Source organism: Staurois parvus, unplaced genomic scaffold (assembly GCF_062004578.1).
Source record: "Staurois parvus isolate SC_StPar_1 unplaced genomic scaffold, SC_StPar_1.0 ptg000827l, whole genome shotgun sequence".
Taxonomy (NCBI): domain Eukaryota; kingdom Metazoa; phylum Chordata; class Amphibia; order Anura; family Ranidae; genus Staurois; species Staurois parvus.
This window is the reverse complement of record NW_028318623.1, coordinates 3,096,102-3,115,131: the sequence shown is the minus strand read 5'-3', so window position 1 is coordinate 3,115,131 and position 19,030 is coordinate 3,096,102. Positions and strand designations below refer to the sequence as shown.

Below are 19,030 nucleotides of genomic sequence, written 5' to 3'. Positions count from 1 at the left end.
GGTAGGCTGTGATTGAGCAGGGGGCATGTTCAATAGGTCAGCAGTTATTGAGAGGGGTGTGTGCCAGAGGCAGGCTGTGATCGGTTAGGGGGGAGGGACTAACAAACTATCCAATACAGGCATGTCGTGTGTCTGCACAGTGTCCTGTACCTCTAAATGGCATTCCAAAGGATGAAAACTGATAATGACAACACAGATCAGCTTCCAGTGCTTTGTGTGGTCATTTTAGAACAAGGAACAAGGGTGACTGGCGGGACCAACCAGTGACTTCAGATGGAGGAAGTGCATATAAATTTTAGAGACTATGATTTATAAAATACACATATATGAACACGCACCTAGAAAAAAATATTTAGGGACCCTATACCTGTGTGCACTGTAATACATTGATGCTTTGCTGGTCTTTTGTCAGCTTGCCTCCGACTCATTGTCATGCTGGTAAGAGACAATGTATCTCCGTGATTATTATTCAGTCTTAAACCATCCTATGATATAAATCATTGATACTTTATTATCTTTGGAAGTGCTCAGACAATGAAAAATGATCCTCGGTATTGCCACTAAACAACTTGGTCTGGTGATTTGTCAGAGTTGTTTTGCACTCTGTATTAGCTTAATATAGACAGCAAGAATGCCAGAAAATCTTCAGCTTGTACCACATTCCTGCAACGTTTTTAAGGAACCAATCACAAATATGTAGCACAGGCTGCTAATGGGATTCAGTAAATGTGGTTTTTGGCTCCTCTGTAGCCAGTGGAACAGAATTTGATTGTTACTGGCTGTTCTGGTTTCTGCTGACTGCAGGGCTGTCTATTTCCTGCTGCATTCCAGTAAGTTCTGGAATATAGTGAATTGGGAGAGGTAAATATTCATGCAGCCTCAGCTAATTCCTGGTTGGGAAAGTGACCTGCAGAGGGCTGAGGAGTGCATAAATGGTCTGGAGCCTAGAGCAGCAGGGTCCTTTGCTCTGGTGGAAAGAGACCCAGCTTGGAGGGGATGTCTGACCTTCTGAGCAAGCTGTTGAGGCCTGCAGGAGGTTGCTTGAGGTCCAAACTCATGGAGAGCTGAAGGCCTACTGCTAAAGCATGGAGAACAGTCAAGAGAAAGCCTGTCGAGGATCTGGCCTGGAGACATGGATCAGGGTCTGACTGATACTGGAAGGAGGCATCCATGTATACAGGGACAGTCAGTAGGGGCCAGAGAGTAAGACAGTGGTTCTCAACCTGTGGGTCGTGACCCCTTTGGGGGTCGAACGACCCTTTCACAGGGGTCACCTAAGACCATCAGGAAAACACATATTTCCGATGTGTAAAGAGCAGCTGCTGTGTAGAGAGCAGCTACTGTGTAGAAAGCAGCTACTGTGTTGAAAGCAGCTACTGTGTAGAAAGCAGCAGTATTGGAGGTAAAACGACACTTCATGACTTATAATTACTGGGTAAATAATTTTATGGTTGGGGGTCACCACAACATGAGGAACTGTATGAAAGGGTCGCGGCATTAGGAAGGTTGAGAACCACTGGAGTAAGAGATCCTAGAGAGACTGGCACTGCTTTACCTTTTCTTTGAGAGAGTGTTCCAGATTGCTGACTCATGGCTATTACCAGTGTGGGATCCCCCTGGAGCTGTATGTTCACATTTTCTACTCCAGATGCCCATCTGAAGAAGGTTAACTACTACTAGAAAGAGTTCTCTGTTAATGCCGTACAAGTCCAGGACCTCCCCTATTCTCTATCCCAAGAGACATAAATGTCAAAAGTACACTACCTGCCTGGTTATTTGATGAAGAGGTTGAGAAGCTGCTGTGTGTGTAGCAAGTAAAGGAATACACTTCCCAGTAATGTGATTACTGGGCTGCAGCTAGAGTGAGCTCTAATGATTTGTAGTGTGACTTCAGGAGACTATCAACCAACAAGCTCACATTAAACTTGGAATGCAAGTGAACAACATGTGTTTTCTGGCTCCTCTTAAACACAGGTTGTCACACTTGGTTTATGTTTTTTGTGTTTGTTCTGACATTCACTTCTCTGTTTAGTATCCTATATGTTAGTAATGGTAACTCTCTAACACAAATTGATGCGCTTTTCCATGTGGCCTGAGCTGCCAGTATAAAGAAAGTAATTATCTGTATATATGTGATCCATTTCTGTTTGACATTATACTCAGAATGCAAGTGGGCAACATGTGTTTTCTGTCTCCTTGTTAAACACAGATACTGCAGGCAGCATCAGATCACTAATAATCCTGTATAATGTGCCTGGCTGCCTTGCATCTAATATATTACCTGGGGTAATATATATATATATATATATATATATATATATATGTGTGTATATATATATGTATACTGTATTTAATAATATAAATCTTCACTCTTGAACAGGGGCAGACTGACCATTTGGAAACTCGGGCACTGCCTGAGGGCCGGGGTCAGTAGGGGGCCCCATGAGATGCCCCTGGTACCTTTTTCATAGGCCTTTTTGAGTTTGGGCAAGGACACAGGGGCCCCATGATCCCCTATTGCCCGAAGGCCCCATGAGTTGTCAGTCCGCCCCTGCTCTTGAACTAATTGTGCAGCCTTTCTTCTCAGGGATTCATTGGGTTTTTCAATATTTACTTGATTTCTCTCCCTGTCAACAGGAAAGTATCTGGGTGTAATGCTATAGAGAGGTCCTATTTCTTGCATGAGCTCAGTCTTAATAAGATACTGTTATCTTAGAAAAGGTGCTGTCAGATGTACGAAGAATTTAGGAATGAAAACAATTATATATATACAGTATATATTTTTTTAATTATTTTTTTGTTTTGTTTTTTAATTATTATTATTATTATTTTTAATTGACAGGCTTGCTCTCTTCTAGCAACCCAGAAAAATTGTCAGATATCAGCATTGAGCTCAATCAAGAGACAGGTAGGCCTCTGAGGGTGCTTTACAGCCTGCTCTTGGGCTGTCATTTCTGTTCTGACAGATTAAAAACAATGTGAATAAAGTGAAACCCATCTCACATACCGTACATCTGTCCCTTAAGAGTGGACATTCTGTTTCTTGCCTACAAATGCACATTCCTGACTAGTTGCCTTTAACATGTATTTTATAGACATACCCAGGGGCGAACTGACAACTCATGGGGCCCCCGGGCAATAGGGGATCATGGGGCCCCTGTGTCCTTGCCCAAACTCAAAAAAGCCTATGAGAAAGGTACCAGGGGCATCTCATGGGGCCCCCTACTGACCCAGTGCCCGAGTTTCCAAATGGTCAGTCCGCCCCTCTACATACAGTGGGGAAAAAAGTATTTAGTCCCCCCACGGGGTGAGAACTTGCGTGGAGCCCCAGATCGAGGGAGATTATCAGAGGTCTTGTATGTCTTCCATTTTCTAATTATTGCTCCCACAGTTGATTTGTTCACACCAAGCTGCTTGCCTATTGCAGAGTCAGTCTTCCCAGCCTGGTGCAGGTCTACAATTTTGTTTCTGGTGTCCTTCGACAGCTCTTTGGTCTTCACCATAGTGGAGTTTGGAGTGTGACTGTTTGAGGTTGTGGACAGGTGTCTTTTATACTGATAACAAGCTCAAACAGGTGCCATTGATACAGGTAATGAGTGCAGGACAGAGGAGCCTCTTAAAGAAGAAGGTACAGGCCTGTGAGAGCCAGAAATCTTGCTTGTTTGTAGGTGACCAAATACTTATTTTCCACCATAATTTGCAAATAAATTCTTTCCAAATCAGCCAATGTGATTGTCTGGATTTGTTTTCTCATTTTGTCTCTCATAGTTGAGGTCTACCTATGATGCCAATTACAGGCCTCTCTCATCTTTTTAAGTGGGAGAACTTGCAGAATTGGTGGCTGACTCTTTTGCCCCACTGTATATGTAAACAGGAGGCAAATACTCAAATTTTAACATAAATGTTAAGAGTCTTGTTGGGAGAGTTAAGGAATCATAGAATAATTAAACTAAAAATTAATATAGGAATCCGAATCTGAACTTGTGGTCACAATAAAAGAGAGGAACTCGTACAATATGACATATATCATATAAATAAACATAAAATACAAAACCAAGTGCTAGGCCACACCTAACACACTTCAATATAGGTGCAATAATGATCTCACGTAAGTGCAAAAACAAATGTGAACAACTGTGAAAAGAACCTTAACACAGCAATCCATGAAACAATAAAAAGTCTGTTGCAAAGACGGCAGATTTGAAGAAATGCGTTACATTGCACGCATGCTGCTGATTGTGAGGCTGGGGGCAGCTAGGGTGATGGAGGATACTGTAATATTTGTGATGGAGCAAACTGCCCACCAATAAAAGGCAACATGCTGACTACCTATATGAAGGGAACAGAGGCACAATGTCCAAGGGGCACACTGTGTACCGACCATTGATGTGAGGGAGTACACAGACCACCAATGAAAGAAGAAGCACTGATCACCAATGTAAGACTGAGCACTGATCACCAATTTAAAGGGAACACTGACCAAAAATGTAAGAGAGCACTAACTCCCAATGTAAGAGAGAGTACTGACCACCAATGCAAGGTGGTACACTTAGCACTGACCACCTATGTAAGAGAGAGCACTGATCACCAATGCAAGGGGGCACACTTAGCACTGACCACCTATGTAAGAGAGAGCACTGACCACCAATGTAAAAGAAAGCACTGACTACCAATGCAAGGGGGCACACTTAGCACTGACCACCTATGTAAGAGAGAGCACTGACCACCAATGTAAAAGAAAGCACTGACTACCAATGCAAGGGGGCACACTTAGCACTGGCCACCTATGTAAGAGAGAGCACTGACCACCAATGTAAAAGAAAGCACTGACTACCAATGCAAGGGGCACACTTCGCACTGCTCAACAGTGTAAGAGAATAAACTGAGCAATGACCACCAGCATAGGGGGAGTCTACCTTCTGACCACCAATGTAAGGGGGCCCACTCTGCACTTATCTTCAATGTAAGGGGGCATAATGAGCACTGACCACCTATGTAAGAGAGAGCACTGACCACCAATGTAAAAGAAAGCATTGACTACCAATGCAAGGGGGCACACTGCTCAACAGTGTAAGAGAACAAACTGAGCAATGACCACCAGCATAGGGGGAGTCTACCTTCTGACCACCAATGTAAGGGGGCCCACTCTGCACTTATCTTCAATGTAAGGGGGCACAATGAGCACTGACCACCTATGTAAGAGAGAGCACTGACCACCAATGTAAAAGAAAGCACTGACTACCAATGCAAGGGGACACACTGCTCAACAGTGTAAGAGAACAAACTGAGCAATGACCACCAGCATAGGGGGAGTCTACCTTCTGACCACCAATGTAAGGGGGCCCGCTCTGCACTTATCTTCAATGTAAGGGGGCATAATGAGCACTGACTGCCTGTTTAAGTGTACACACTGAGCACTGGCCACCAGTACAAAAAAACATACTGAATATTGACCACCATTGTAATGGGCCATACTAAGCACTGACCACATTAAGGGGACACACTAAGCAACTCATGTTGTACATAGTCTTGACCCCTGCATTGTATATGCTACATATTCCTGACCTATTTACTCCATACACTGTTTTGTAAGTTATGCAGACCCAACCACAGCACCACATATATTTTGTACATTATAAAGTCCTGACCATTGCATTATGTACACCAGCCTTTTTCAACCAGGGTGCCCAGGTACCCTGGGGTGCCTTGAGGTTTCTTCAGGAGTGCCTTGGCAAAATGCCTAAAAATTGCCCCAAAATTGTATACCAGCCAGAGGTGGATCAAGCCTGCCTTTTACAGGTTTTCATTGTGCGTCATTACGACCGTCTAGCTGCGGCAATCCCAAAAATCAATGACTTCAGCAGTTGATAAGGAGGATGTAGGTTGTCTGTACAGCATTCTTGTTTGACCCTCCTCTACCCCTCTACATCAGTGCTGGGGTCACATTAACTCAGCAATGGAGAAAAACGTAAGGAAAAGAGAAAGTTTGAAATACTAGTCAGTACCAGTGTGCAAAAGTGTATTTGATTTGGAAGAATAAATCATCTCTAATGTTGGGTGTCCTATGTGTGTGGATGTTGATGCATTATGTAAAACTATTAGAATAGTTTTTTACATTTTAGAATGGGGTACCACGAGACTGTCCATAACTTTAGAGGGTGCCTTGACATTGTCCATCATTTTCAAGGGTGCCTTGACTGGAAAACATGTTGAGAAACACTGATGTACACTGTGTTGTACTTTACATAGTCCTGGTAGCTCACTTCATTGATTGCCAGTTTTGCCAACATCCCGCGGCATTTTTTACTGACAAAACATGGAAAATGTACTCAAGGAACACATTTTTTACCGACAACCTGAAAAATGACATTAAAAACTAAGACAATCAATATTTAAACAGTATAAACACAATAGGGAAACAAAGATCATACTCATAACACATAATTTACAAAAGTCACGACAGCATGAAAAATTATCAGCCCCTGATATTTACAGACAGTTGTAAAAATCACTGATTTGTACAAACTGTTCGTAACTTACTGTCAGTTGGCAACCCTGATGACTGCTATGCTCTATACGTTATTGCTTCACTTCTTGCTGGCCTGTGCACTATTTAGTGTGTGATTGAGGCTTTAGATGGCTCTTTGGTTTCTCTGAGGCCATTAGGTTACTATATTTAAACTACCCCATTGACACAAATGATTGTTGTTAGCAATGCCTGGAGGTTATTGTGCTGGCTGGAGGTTATTGTTTGCCCTGAGACCTTGCTGGCGGTTATTGTTTGCCCTGACACTTTGCTGGAGGTTATTGTTTGCCCTGACACCTTGCTGGAGGTTATTGCTTGCCCTGACACCTTGCTGGAGGTTATTGCTTGCCCTGACACCTTGCTGGAGGTTATTGCTTGCCCTGACACCTTACTGGAGGTTATTGCTTGCCCTGACACCTTGCTGGAGCTTATTGTTTGCCCTGACACCTTGCTGGAGGTTATTGCTTGCCCTGACACCTTGCTGGAGGTTATTGCTTGCCCTGACACCTTGCTGGAGGTTGTTTGCCCTGACACCTTGCTGGAGGTTATTGCTTGCCCTGACACCTTGCTGGAGGTTATTGCTTGCCCTGACACCTTGCTGGAGGTTATTGCTTGCCCTGACACCTTGCTGGAGGCTATTGCTTGCCCTGACACCTTGCTGGAGGCTATTGCTTGCCCTGACACCTTGCTGGAGGTTATTGCTTGCCCTGACACCTTGCTGGAGGTTATTGCTTGCCCTGACACCTTGCTGGAGGTTATTTCTTGCCCTGATACTTTGTTGGAGGTTATTGCTGGAGATTATCATTGCTGGCCCTGACACGTTTGGAGTTTTAATTGCTGGGAGTTGTCATGCTGGCTTTTTCACTTGCTGTCCCAAATATTTACTGGGGGGTTTCATTGCTGGCCCCAATGGGGCTTATTTTACATCCACAGTATCTTTAGTATACCTCCATATCCTATTTAGTCTATACAAAGGGGAAAAGATAGCAGACTACAAGCCATAGATTGTGTAGAAACACTTACTTTTGCCCATGCCCAGATTTTGACCATGTCCACCTTTTGGCCATACCCATATCAGCATCCCCCTCATAATACCAGCACTAGCACAAGCACAGCACCCCCCAAAAATTGTCTGAAGTCCCCCCTGCTCCAGCACTATTGGATGCCTCAACTGATGACTCTTGATATATGTGACGAGGTTATCCCAGGTGGTATGCCAGGAAGCTTCAGAAGTAGGATACACATAATTTTTGCTTAGGCGAGAATGGAGGCGGCGGGCAGGATGGAGAATAAATAAAATTGGGTAAGGAAGAAAGAAAAGTTGGCCTTTCTAGATTGCAGAAAGGGAGGGTTGCAATGGTTCAAAGTGCTTTATTGGTATGAAGGTCTGTTTTAAAAAAACGTCATTTGCCTATATGTCTAGATCTACTGGTAACTTCAACTTCCAGTCTTCACGGTAAAACACTTCTTATAGTTCGTCATTGTATGCCTATTTTTAACTTCTAAGGTTTTTGACGAGTTTATTTTGCACATTAAGCTCACCTTGGTGTGGAGCTTGGCCAGTTGCTTTTCATCAAGGTTAGTCTGTTTGTAAACCCTCGTCTTGTATCGGAACTGTAAATATACGGCAAAACATAGAAATCAGCTAAATGTAAGGTTTCATGGACTCCTATTGCAAGGACAAATCGTGAACCAACATAAAATTGTTTTAAAAAAGCATAAAAATCACCATTAAACAATATTCTCTAACTTTTGTAACTATGGTGACCGGTCTGTGGAAAGCAACAGTCTGGGAATAAGAATACAAAACGTTTATGTAAAGAAACGATAATGCGATGTGTAATGATCATATGCAAACTACAGAAACCCACACTGACCAATCGAATGTCATCGTTCTTCAGTTTGGTGCGTTGAGATTTGTGACTGGTTCTTACATGTTAATGTACTTGGCACATTCTCTAAGTCTTGCTATGTGTTGCTAAAATAAAATGTTTTTAAAAAGCGAAAAGAGAAGTCAGAATGACCTTATATGCATAATTGTTCTGGGTCAGTGACTTACAGATATAACACCCTCCTAGGTAGGTCGCTAGGATGATAGGCACATTTAGTTCTTTTTGGCTTTTCAGTAAGCATTGGAGCAACTGTTGATTTCTTTTGGCTGTTCTGAATCTCACAGGCAGTGGTGTATTTAGGTTTCGTGCTGTCCTAGGCAACACAAAAATTGCCCCCCTTATGGAGAGACCCTGACACTGACCAGCACTTCCCTCCCCCATGAAGAGTGCCTGACATTGACCAACAACACCCCAGCCCCCTACCCCCACCCTAGAGAGCCTTCCACTACCACCGCCCCCCATACACTGGGAACCCCCCACCCCGGGAAGAGATAAGACACTCACCTTCACAGCCCCAGACATCCCCTGGAACAAGAGTTAGGCTCTGCATACACCAAGCAGCCCGCAGTCTCTCTCAGATCCTACCTGGTCCCTGTGCTGCGTGTGTCCCTTCTTCCATCCCTTCTTTTGGGGGGGCTCTTCCCCCTGGAAAATGCTGCTGTCCCCCTGAAAAATGCCACCCTAGGCAAATGCCTTGTGTGCTTGTGGTAAATACACCCCTGCTCACAGACTGCAGGTTTTATTGCCCCCCTTTACCTTCTAGAGGCCCATAGAATATACAGTCAGGTCCATAAATATTGGGACATGGACACAATTCTAACATTTTTGGCTCTATACACCACCACAATGGATTTGAAATGAAACAAACAAGATGTGCTTTAACTGCAGACTGTCCGCTTTAATTTGAGGGTATTTACATCCAAATCAGGTGAACAGTGTAGGAATTACAACAGTTTGCATATGTGCCTCCCACTTGTTAAGGGACCAAAAGTAATGGGACAGAATAATAATCATAAATCAAACTTTCACTTTTTAATACTTGGTTGCAAATCCTTTGCAGACAATTACAGCCTGAAGTCTGGAACGCATAGACATCACCAGACGCTGAGTTTCATCCCTGGTGATGCTCTGCCAGGCTCTACTGCAACTGTCTTCAGTTCCTGCTTGTTCTTTGGGCATTTTCCCTTCAGTGTTGTCTTCAGCAAGTGAAATGCATGCTCAGTCAGATTCAGGTCAGGTGATTGAATTGGCCATTGCATAACATTCCACTTCTTTCCCTTAAAAAACTCTTTGGTTGCTTTTGCAGTCTGCTTTGGGTCATTGTCCATCTGCACTGTGAAGCGTCCAATGAGTTGTGAAGCATTTGGCTGAATATGAGCAGATAATATTGCCCGAAACACTTCAGAATTCATCCTGCTGCTTTTGTCAGCAGTCACATCATCAATAAATACATGAGAACCAGTTCCATTGGCAGCCATACATGCCCACGCCATGACACTACCACCACCATGCTTCACTGATGAGGTGGTATGCTTAGGATCATGAGCAGTTCCTTTCCTTCTCCATACTCTTCTCTTCCCATCACTCTGGTACAAGTTGATCTTGGTCTCATCTGTCCATAGGATGTTGTTCCAGAACTGTGAAGGCTTTTTTAGATGTCGTTTGGCAAACTCTAATCTGGCCTTCCTGTTTTTGAGGCTCACCAATGGTTTACATATTGTGGTGAACCCTCTGTATTCACTCTGGTGAGGTCTTCTCTTGATTGTTGACTTTGACACACATACATCTACCTCCTGGAGAGTGTTCTTGATCTGGCCAATTGTTGTGAAGGGTGTTTTCTTCGCCAGGGAAAGAATTCTTCGGTCATCCACCACAGTTGTTTTCCGTGGTCTTCCGGGTCTTTTGGTGTTGCTGAGCTCACCGGTGCGTTCTTTCTTTTTAAGAATGTTCCAAACAGTTGTTTTGGCCACGCCTAATGTTTTTTCTATCTCTCTGATGGGTTTGTTTTGTTTTTTCAGCCTAATGATGGCTTGCTTCACTGATAGTGACAGCTCTTTCGATCTCATCTTGAGAGTTGACAGCAACAGAATCCAAATGCAAATAGCACACTTGAAATGAACTCTGGACCTTTTATCTGCTCATAGTAATTGGGATAATGAGGGAATACCACACACCTGGCCATGGAACAGCTGAGAAGCCAATTGTCCCATTACTTTTGGTCCCTTAACAAGTGGGAGGCACATATGCAAACTGTTGTAATTCCTACACCGTTCACCTGATTTGGATGTAAATACCCTCAAATTAAAGCTGACAGTCTGCAGTTAAAGCACATCTTGTTTGTTTCATTTCAAATCCATTGTGGTGGTGTATGCTCTTACACATGGACCAGCACACAGATGAGCTTGGGATAATATCCAGCATGCACTGACACATAGGTGCATCTATGTGTGCCAGCGTGCATGGGTTCACACGTCCACGTGCATAGGCACCAATCTGCCACTTTAAAGGGAACCCTGGTGTGTGCTGATCACTGCTTCCCCGTGACCGGTGTTCCTGCTTATGCTAACTGATCTCCCATTGCTGCAGAAGACTCTTCCCTACCTCTAGTCAGCAGCAATACAGTCATTCACTCCAGGCAGAGGACCAGGAGAATTGCTAGGCACATGTAGAAGAAGTAGACTGAAGGAGTCTAGATTCTTGCAGCTGGGGACCACAATACACTGCCACACAGGAGTTTGGCTTTACTCATAGATCCTGACAATGATCAGTCCAGAGATGCAACCTCCAGCAGAGTGGTCTAAATTCCAGTCCAAGAAAGGAGTCCAGGAACAAGCAGTCCTCCTTCCTTTGACCATGTAAATCCATATCCACAGGGGGGAAAAGATGCAAACGCTCATGGTTCCAGACTATTAAACAGTGACCCAGCTACTATCTGGGCACACCTCCCAGGGATTGGCTAAGCCCTACTAAATATTCAAATCGCTGACCTCCCATTGTTGACCCAGCTAGTTCCTAACCTTGCTCTGTGGATTTTGGATACTGACCTCAGCTTGCCTCTGACTACTCTCTGTCTACATGCCTGTTTGGTGCTGACCTCAGCCTGTTACTGGTCTTCTCTCCACCTGCTTTCCTAATATTGACCTGAGCCTGCTATCTGATGACGCTTCAGCCTCATGACCCAGCTCACCTTGATGGTGTCTTTGTTCTTGACAGTCACCTGCTACCATGTTATCGTCACCCATGCTTCTTTGAGCCTTGTACCTCTGTCACACCTTCAGGGGTGCTCGGACCAGAGCTGCAAAGAAAGCCCTCTCGTCAGCTTGGCCTCCAACCAAGGTACGTGACAGCTGGGTGGAAGCTGGAGGGTGTGTATCTCTCCCTCACTAAACAGTGGTAAAAGCTAGGAACTGAGCAGTCATCCTGAGACATAGAGATGTTTGGAAGAAATTGGAGAGTTCAGCTGCCCTGGAGACACATTGTGATAGTAGACCTGAGATCAGGATTCAAGTGACTGTGTGCTATTTTGAAGGATAAGTGCCAGCAGTAGCTCTTTCTGGGACAGCTCTTTCAAATTCTCAGTTCTGGCCATTCCTTTTGAGCCTTGTTAATAAGACTGTTCAGAAAAGCCTTGCCTAGTCAAGAGTGTCCTCCAGTTACTATTCAGTGTGCCTTGAGTATCCCATACCACTCTCACCCCTCTCCCATCCTAAGCTTTGCAAGAAATAAGCTATATAAAGACAACCCCTCGACTGCTGTTTTGGAGCCAGAAGTGAATGGACTGTTGCTTGACTGACTGGTGGAAGGACCAGTTAATATGAGTGACTCCTACATAGATAGCACTATACAGTATTACAACAAAAGGGGTCACCCAAAGGGTCAGAATGACATGTAGGCTACTTGTATTTACAATGGTAGCCTCCATATTTCTAAAAAAAAAAGACTTGCCTTAAAACAGCACTTTACGCATAAAAACTTAATAAAAAATAATGTTATATAGCAAGGAAAATACATTCCACATTAATAATTATGCTACCAAAATTAATGAGTGCTGTAAATTGCCTCCAGTATCGTTCCTTTTTTCTATTGCTGAAGGCTGCCATTTTGCTGAAGCCCAGAGCTCCTGAGAAGCAGTACATCTTTAGGCTAAAAGCAGATCAGCCTCTAGTGGCTCTGATTTTGGACACAGTGCCATAAATAGACAGCAGCAGAGCATGTTCAGAGCAGGATGTGACAATTTATTACTGGATGTTAAACAGTATAGGCACTTATTTTTAATGTTTTACATAGCTATACCTGCAAAAAGGGGCCAGTCTCAAGTGATCAAGCACAACTTAATTTTCTGACTAAACTTCCACTTTAATAACAGCTTTACCAATTTTATTATTCTAGCGTGTATACAATCATATTGCAATACTTGCCTCCAAATACGGAACCCCTTTCTCAAAGGACTGTGGGTATTCCCGAAGCAGCCGCTCCTCATCCAGGAACTTGGCATCTCTTCCATTGGTCGCTGGTTGGAAGAGACCGTAGTTGAGGACATCCTTGAGGCTCTCATTTAGTGTGCACAGTATCTGCTGCTTTGCTACCCAGATAGTGGCATCTGGATTAAATCGGAGGCATTTCTGAAAAAAAAAAAAAAAAACAACAGTAAAGATCCCAGCAAACAAATGAAGTCAGCCATCAGAAGTTTTTTTTTATATGATCTACAGTGTTAAACCAATGCAAACTGAATTTGTAATCCAATACTACACTATATTGCCAAAAGTATTGGGACGCCTGCATATCCACACACATGAACTTTACCGGCATCCCAGTCTTAGTCCGTAGGGTTCAATCTTGAGTTGACCCGCCCTTTGCAGCTATAATAGCTTAAACTCTTCTGTGAAGGCCGTCCACAAGGTTTAAGAGTGTGCCTATGGTAATGTGTGTCTATGGGAATGTGTGACCATTCTTCCAGAAGTGAATTTGTGAGGTCAGGCACTGACATCGAATGAGAAGGCTTGGCTCATAGTCTCCACTCTAATTCATCCCAAAGGTGTTTTATCAGGCTGAGGTCAGGACTCTGTGCAGGCCAGTCAAGTTCCTCCACCCCAAACTCACTCATCTATGTCTTAATGGACCTTGCTTTGTGCACTGGTGTGCAGTCATGTTGGAACAGGAAGGGGCCATCCCCAAACTCTTCCCACAAAGTTGGGAGAATGAAATTGTTCAAAATGTCTTGGTATGCTGACACCTTAAGAGTTCCCTTCACTGGAACTAAGGAGCCAAGCCCAACCCCTGAAAAAAAAAACCCCACACCATAATCCCCCCTCCACCAAACTTTATACTTGGCACAATCCAGTCAGACAAGTACCGTTCTTCTGGAAGCCGCCAAACCCAGACACGTCCATTGGATTTCCAGACAGAGAAGCATGATTGGTCACTCCAGAGAACGTCTCCACTGCTCTCCAGTGATGGCCTGCTTTACACCCCTGCATTTCACTTGGTGATGTAAGGCTTGGATGCAGCTGCTCAGCCATGGAAACCCATTCCATGAAGCTCTCTACGCACTGTTGTTGTGTTAATCTTAAGGCCACACCAAGTTTGGAGGTCTTTAGCTATTGACTCTGCAGACAGTTGGCAACTTATACGCACTGTACGCTTTAGCATGCGCTGACCTCGCTCTGTCATGTGACGTGGCCTACCACTTGGTGGCTGAGTTGCTGTTGTTCCCAGTTGCTTCCACTTTGTTATAATCCCACTAACAGTTGAGCGTGGAATATTTAGTAGCCAGGAAATGTCACGGATGGACTTATTGCACAGGTGACCACCTATCACGGGACCACGCTTGGAGTCACTGAGCTCCTGAGAGCGACCCATTCTTTCACCAATGTTTGTAGAAGCAGTCTGCATGCCTAGGTGCTTGATTGTATACACCTGTGTCCATGGAGGTGATTGGAACACCTGAATCCAATGATTTGGAGGGCTGGCCCAATACGTTAGGCAATATAAGATATATGTGTATATATATATATAAATATATGCGTAAACTCTTCCCCACTTTAATTAAAACTAAGAAAAAATAAATAAATTGCCATGGTTCCACTTTGGGCTAAGCACATTACCAAAGAATAGAAAACTATAGCTTCCTCTTAAAGTTTTAAAGTTTTAAAATTTCTTGTATGAACAAGTCATTTTTTTTGTTTTAAATTAATGGCAGGTTTTTTCAGAAACAGCAAAGGCACCTGCGTTACGATCTCCCCATCCCAGTTTCCAAGGTAATGACAGCTTGTATTCTCTGGCAACAGTTTCCATGGCAATGCTAAGAACACCAAAGCTGCTCAACTAGGAGTTTGACGAAAGTCCCAAAGGTTTGGCTAATGGAAGCATATTGATGCGTTACGCTGGGAGATCAGCCAGGAATGTTTTCCTGAGCAAAACCACAGCTTACCTTAATCTTGTTTAATCAAGCACAGGTAACATCTAATTTAAAGCTGGTCCGCTGATCAATTATTAACACAGGATCTGCATGGGTTACAATAGTGTGTCTGTGGCTTAAGCAGCAAATGTAACTATTTACTGTGATCCTTTCCCACTGTGGGAGAGAACAAGAGGACGACTTGTTACGTAGCAGCACAGTGGAAGCTTCCATTGCAGTGCTGTCATTGATCTACAGTTAGGCTACGTTCACACTAGCGTTGTGTGCAGGCGGCAGAGAGGCGTTCGGGAAGCGTTTTTACCGCTTCCCAAACGCCTCTGCCAATTCTGCACATTACAACACATGGTGCTGTTCTAACGGGAGAGTTTTGTCGCGTCGCAACAAAACGGACGCCTCTGGTCGAGTCAGGAGGCGGTGAAGCCTCCTATTCTCGTTCATGGTGCCGCTCCGCAAACGCCCGGCCGGCGTTTGCGGTGCGGTTGCGACGCGGTTGCGGGGCGTTTGCGGAGTGGTAACACCACTCAAACTGCATTATAGGCATTTGTGGGGCACTATTAACGCTCGGCAAACGCCTAGCAACCTCCGCTAAACCGCGCATGCGGCGTTTGCGGAGCATTTGCCGAGCGTTAAATGCTCCACAAACGCCGGACCAACGCTTGCGAAATGCTATAGGGGCGTTTGGCAAGCGTTGGTAAAACAGCCACGTGTGAATGAGCCCTTAAAGTGGTTGTAAAGCTCAGAGATAAAAAATGAACAAAGCATATCCCTCTATAGTGTGTACTTGTCTCAGTCCAGAGCACTGAGTGTCATTTCTGTCTGCTGCCTCTTTCCTCTGATATCAGCATGAATCACTTGATGAGTTTTTCTGACAGCAAGAAAAAAATGGTGACAGGGGAGGGACCTCCAGCAGATTGACGGCCTCAGCTCTGTTCCTGTGTGCTGTGTAGAGGGCGGGGGGGGGGGTGTCCCTTCCCTCCAATCAGCTCTCAGAGCTCTCCTCACTGATGTAACTTCAGCTCCCCATCCCCTGCTTTTTGGAGCTGAGAGATCCTGTGTAAATTCTGCACTTTTAATGGATGTAGAGGACAGACAGTGTAGATAAACAGGTACAACTTATCTGGGAGGATTTGTTTCATCTCTGTGTATCATCTGAAGCCATTCACATCACTGGGTGTATGGAAGGGATTACAACCACTTTAATGGAGAATTACAGTCATACCATAACCTTGCAAATTTTAACCTTTAATTTCTATAGAGTAGCAAAATGTAATTTCTTTTATATAAAACTTTATTTTATTTATCACAGAGGAACTTCACTTGGGAAACCCACGCATCCACCCAAAGCCCTGCAGCACCTCTGCACATGCTCAAAAAATAAAAATAAAATGTAAAAAAAACAAAAAACAAAACAAAATGTGTGGGAGGAGGCATAGCAAAGTAAAATTGCGTGAAGGTCTACTTTACACCCTTTGTAAAGTGAAAAGTTTTTATTTTTTAAAATGATAAATATGTTATACTTACCTGCTTTGTGCAATGATATTGCATAGTGTTGAACCTCCTTTTCTGGGGTCCCCCACTGGTGCTCCTGGCCTCTCTTCTTCTTGGTCTGACACCATAGGAAGCAGCATCCTGCGGGCTTGCACCTGAATCGTGCTGCCTGCATCTATAGACACACACAGCATGGATTGGCCTTGCCCCACAATCCCTCATCACAGGATTTGACTGACAGCAGAGGGAGCCAATGGCTTCTGCTGCCTCAGCCTGTGAAGGAGGGGAGAAGAGAGCTGCTACAGACAGGCACTGCGCTGGACCAAGATTGGGTTTGGGTAAGTATCAGGGGCGGGCTGACAACTCATGGGGCCCCCGGGCAATAATGGTTTATGGGGCCCCTGTGTCCTTCCCCAAACTCAAAAAAGCCTATGAGAGAGGTACCAGGGGCATCTCATGGGTCCCCCTACTGACCCCCCGGGCAATAGGGGATCATGGGGCCCCTGTGTCTTTGCCCAAACTCAAAAAAGCCTATGAAAAAGGTACCAGGGGCATCTCATGGGGCCCCCTACTGACCCCGGGCCCTCGGGCAGTGCCCGAGTTTCCAAATGGTCAGTCCGCCCCTGGTAAGTATAAGGGGGGGTGAAAGGGCAATGCACATCCTTTACCTTAATACAGGGAATGCATTACTGTAAAAAATGTTCTTGGCTTACAACCACTTATATTGTATATGAATCCTTACAGGAGGAAGCGAGAGAGATTCTTGATATTTATTACATTTTATAATTGAAGCGGTTCTAAAGCCTTACGTTTTTTTTACCTTCAGCCCGGGTTCACATATATGCGGTGCGGTATATCGCATGTGATTCGCACAGGAACCGCATTCCGGTGCAAATCACATGCAATTTGTATGCGGTGCGATTGGAGCCATATATTTTGTATGGCTCATATCGCACCGCATCCGCACCAAAAAGGTGCAGGACCCTTTTTTGGGTCCGCACTAGAATCGGATCACAAGGGTATTCACATCTATGCTATCCGATAAGATAAATATAGGAGCAGCGCTGAGACACTGATGAGCATCAAAACATAAACGCAGCCAATGATGAATCATATATAAATAAATAATTATTGAAACTGAATAGCTATTATGTTAATAGTGATAAAGGTATGATAATAAATATTTGTCAATATCCATACAAAAATTCAAAATGTCCATAAAAGTGACAAAGGTGTAAAATGAGTGCTAATGCAATAAAGTGCTTAATCATGAACCATTACTATAATAGCAGCATAAAATGCTAATAATCATAAAGTGACAATAGTGAACAAATGACAATAACTAATTGTCAATATCATATAAAAGACAATTCAATGTCCATAAAAGTGAAAATGTGGAGATCCAGATGAAAATGATCTCAAATAAGTGCTTTACGTGCTAGAATGAATATTCGGTGATGTGCCTGGAATGTGGTAAGATTACGCACTCACCAGATGCGTAATATTAATATGCATTTATAAGTAATGTGGTCAACTGTAGGTCCCCTTAAGGATGCACACAGCCTGGTCTGGTCAGAGAGAGATACCCTTCCACTGGGTTATCTGCAGCACCTCAGACGTACTTGATGATGGGCTCTGTGGGCTTGTTAGCTCATAAAGAGCCAGAAAGAAGGATGTCCATAGTGTAGTAATTTCTTCAATAGTATTTATTTAATCCATCCGAAAAAATCAAGGTAAAAGGTACAAGCAAAAACACTGACCATATGCAATCTAAGATGGCCGCCGGGCCTGCCTGAGGCCCCGGCAGCGTGACGTCACAGTGTACAGCTCCTCATTGACGCGTTTTGTGCTATTAGTCATAAGGGGTGTGCTCGTCTATGCCATCCGATTCTGCACATCGCACCTCGTTTTGCAAATAAATTTCAGGGTGCTGTTAACTTAACATACACACCCACAGCTGTTCGCTTGAACGGAGGGGGGGGGGAATGGCCTGGTCAGGAGGGGGGGGGGATCCTCTGGAGGGCAAGTGTGCACAATTTATCATTGGTAGCGCGGCGATAGAATAGATAGATAGGATAGATAGATAGGATAGATAGATAGAAATATATATATATATGTTCTTTAACTTTTTATTTTTGAGCAAAGTTTTGCTTGAAATTTGTGGTTTCTTCCTCCAAAAATGAATGATAGATTCCCTTTATCATCATCATATTTATCATTGGTAGCGCGGCGATAGATAGATAGAGAGAGAGAGAGAATAAATAGATAGATAGATAGATAGATAGATAGATAGATAGATAGATAGATAGATAGATAGATAGATAGATAGATAGATAGATATGAGATAGATAGATAGATAGATAGATAGATAGATAGATAGATAGATAGATAGATATGAGATAGATAGATAGATAGATAGATAGATAGATAGATATAATAGATGAGAGAGAGAGAGAGAGAGAATAAATAGATAGATAGATAGATAGATATGAGATAGATATGAGATAGATAGATAGATAGATAGATAGATAGATAGATAGATAGATATGAGATAGATAGATAGATAGATAGATAGATAGATAGATAGATATGAGATAGATAGATAGATAGATAGATAGATAGATAGATAGATAGATATGAGATAGATAGATAGATAGATAGATAGATAGATAGATAGATAGATAGATATGAGATAGATAGATAGAT

The 19,030-nt window shown here is 43.5% G+C and overlaps 1 protein-coding gene across 1 annotated transcript in view; it reads right to left on the bottom strand.

Annotated features, from left to right (window-relative positions):
• SHANK1 (SH3 and multiple ankyrin repeat domains 1) overlaps positions 1-19,030 on the bottom strand; it is a 724,545-nt gene that overhangs the window by 346,312 nt on the left and 359,203 nt on the right. The window contains exons 3-4 of the mRNA XM_089655187.1: positions 12,837-13,040; positions 8,069-8,140 (exon numbers count right to left, since the gene is read on the bottom strand). Coding sequence (XP_089511313.1) covers positions 8,069-8,140; positions 12,837-13,040 — 276 coding nt within the window. The remainder of the gene's footprint in view (positions 1-8,068; positions 8,141-12,836; positions 13,041-19,030) is intronic.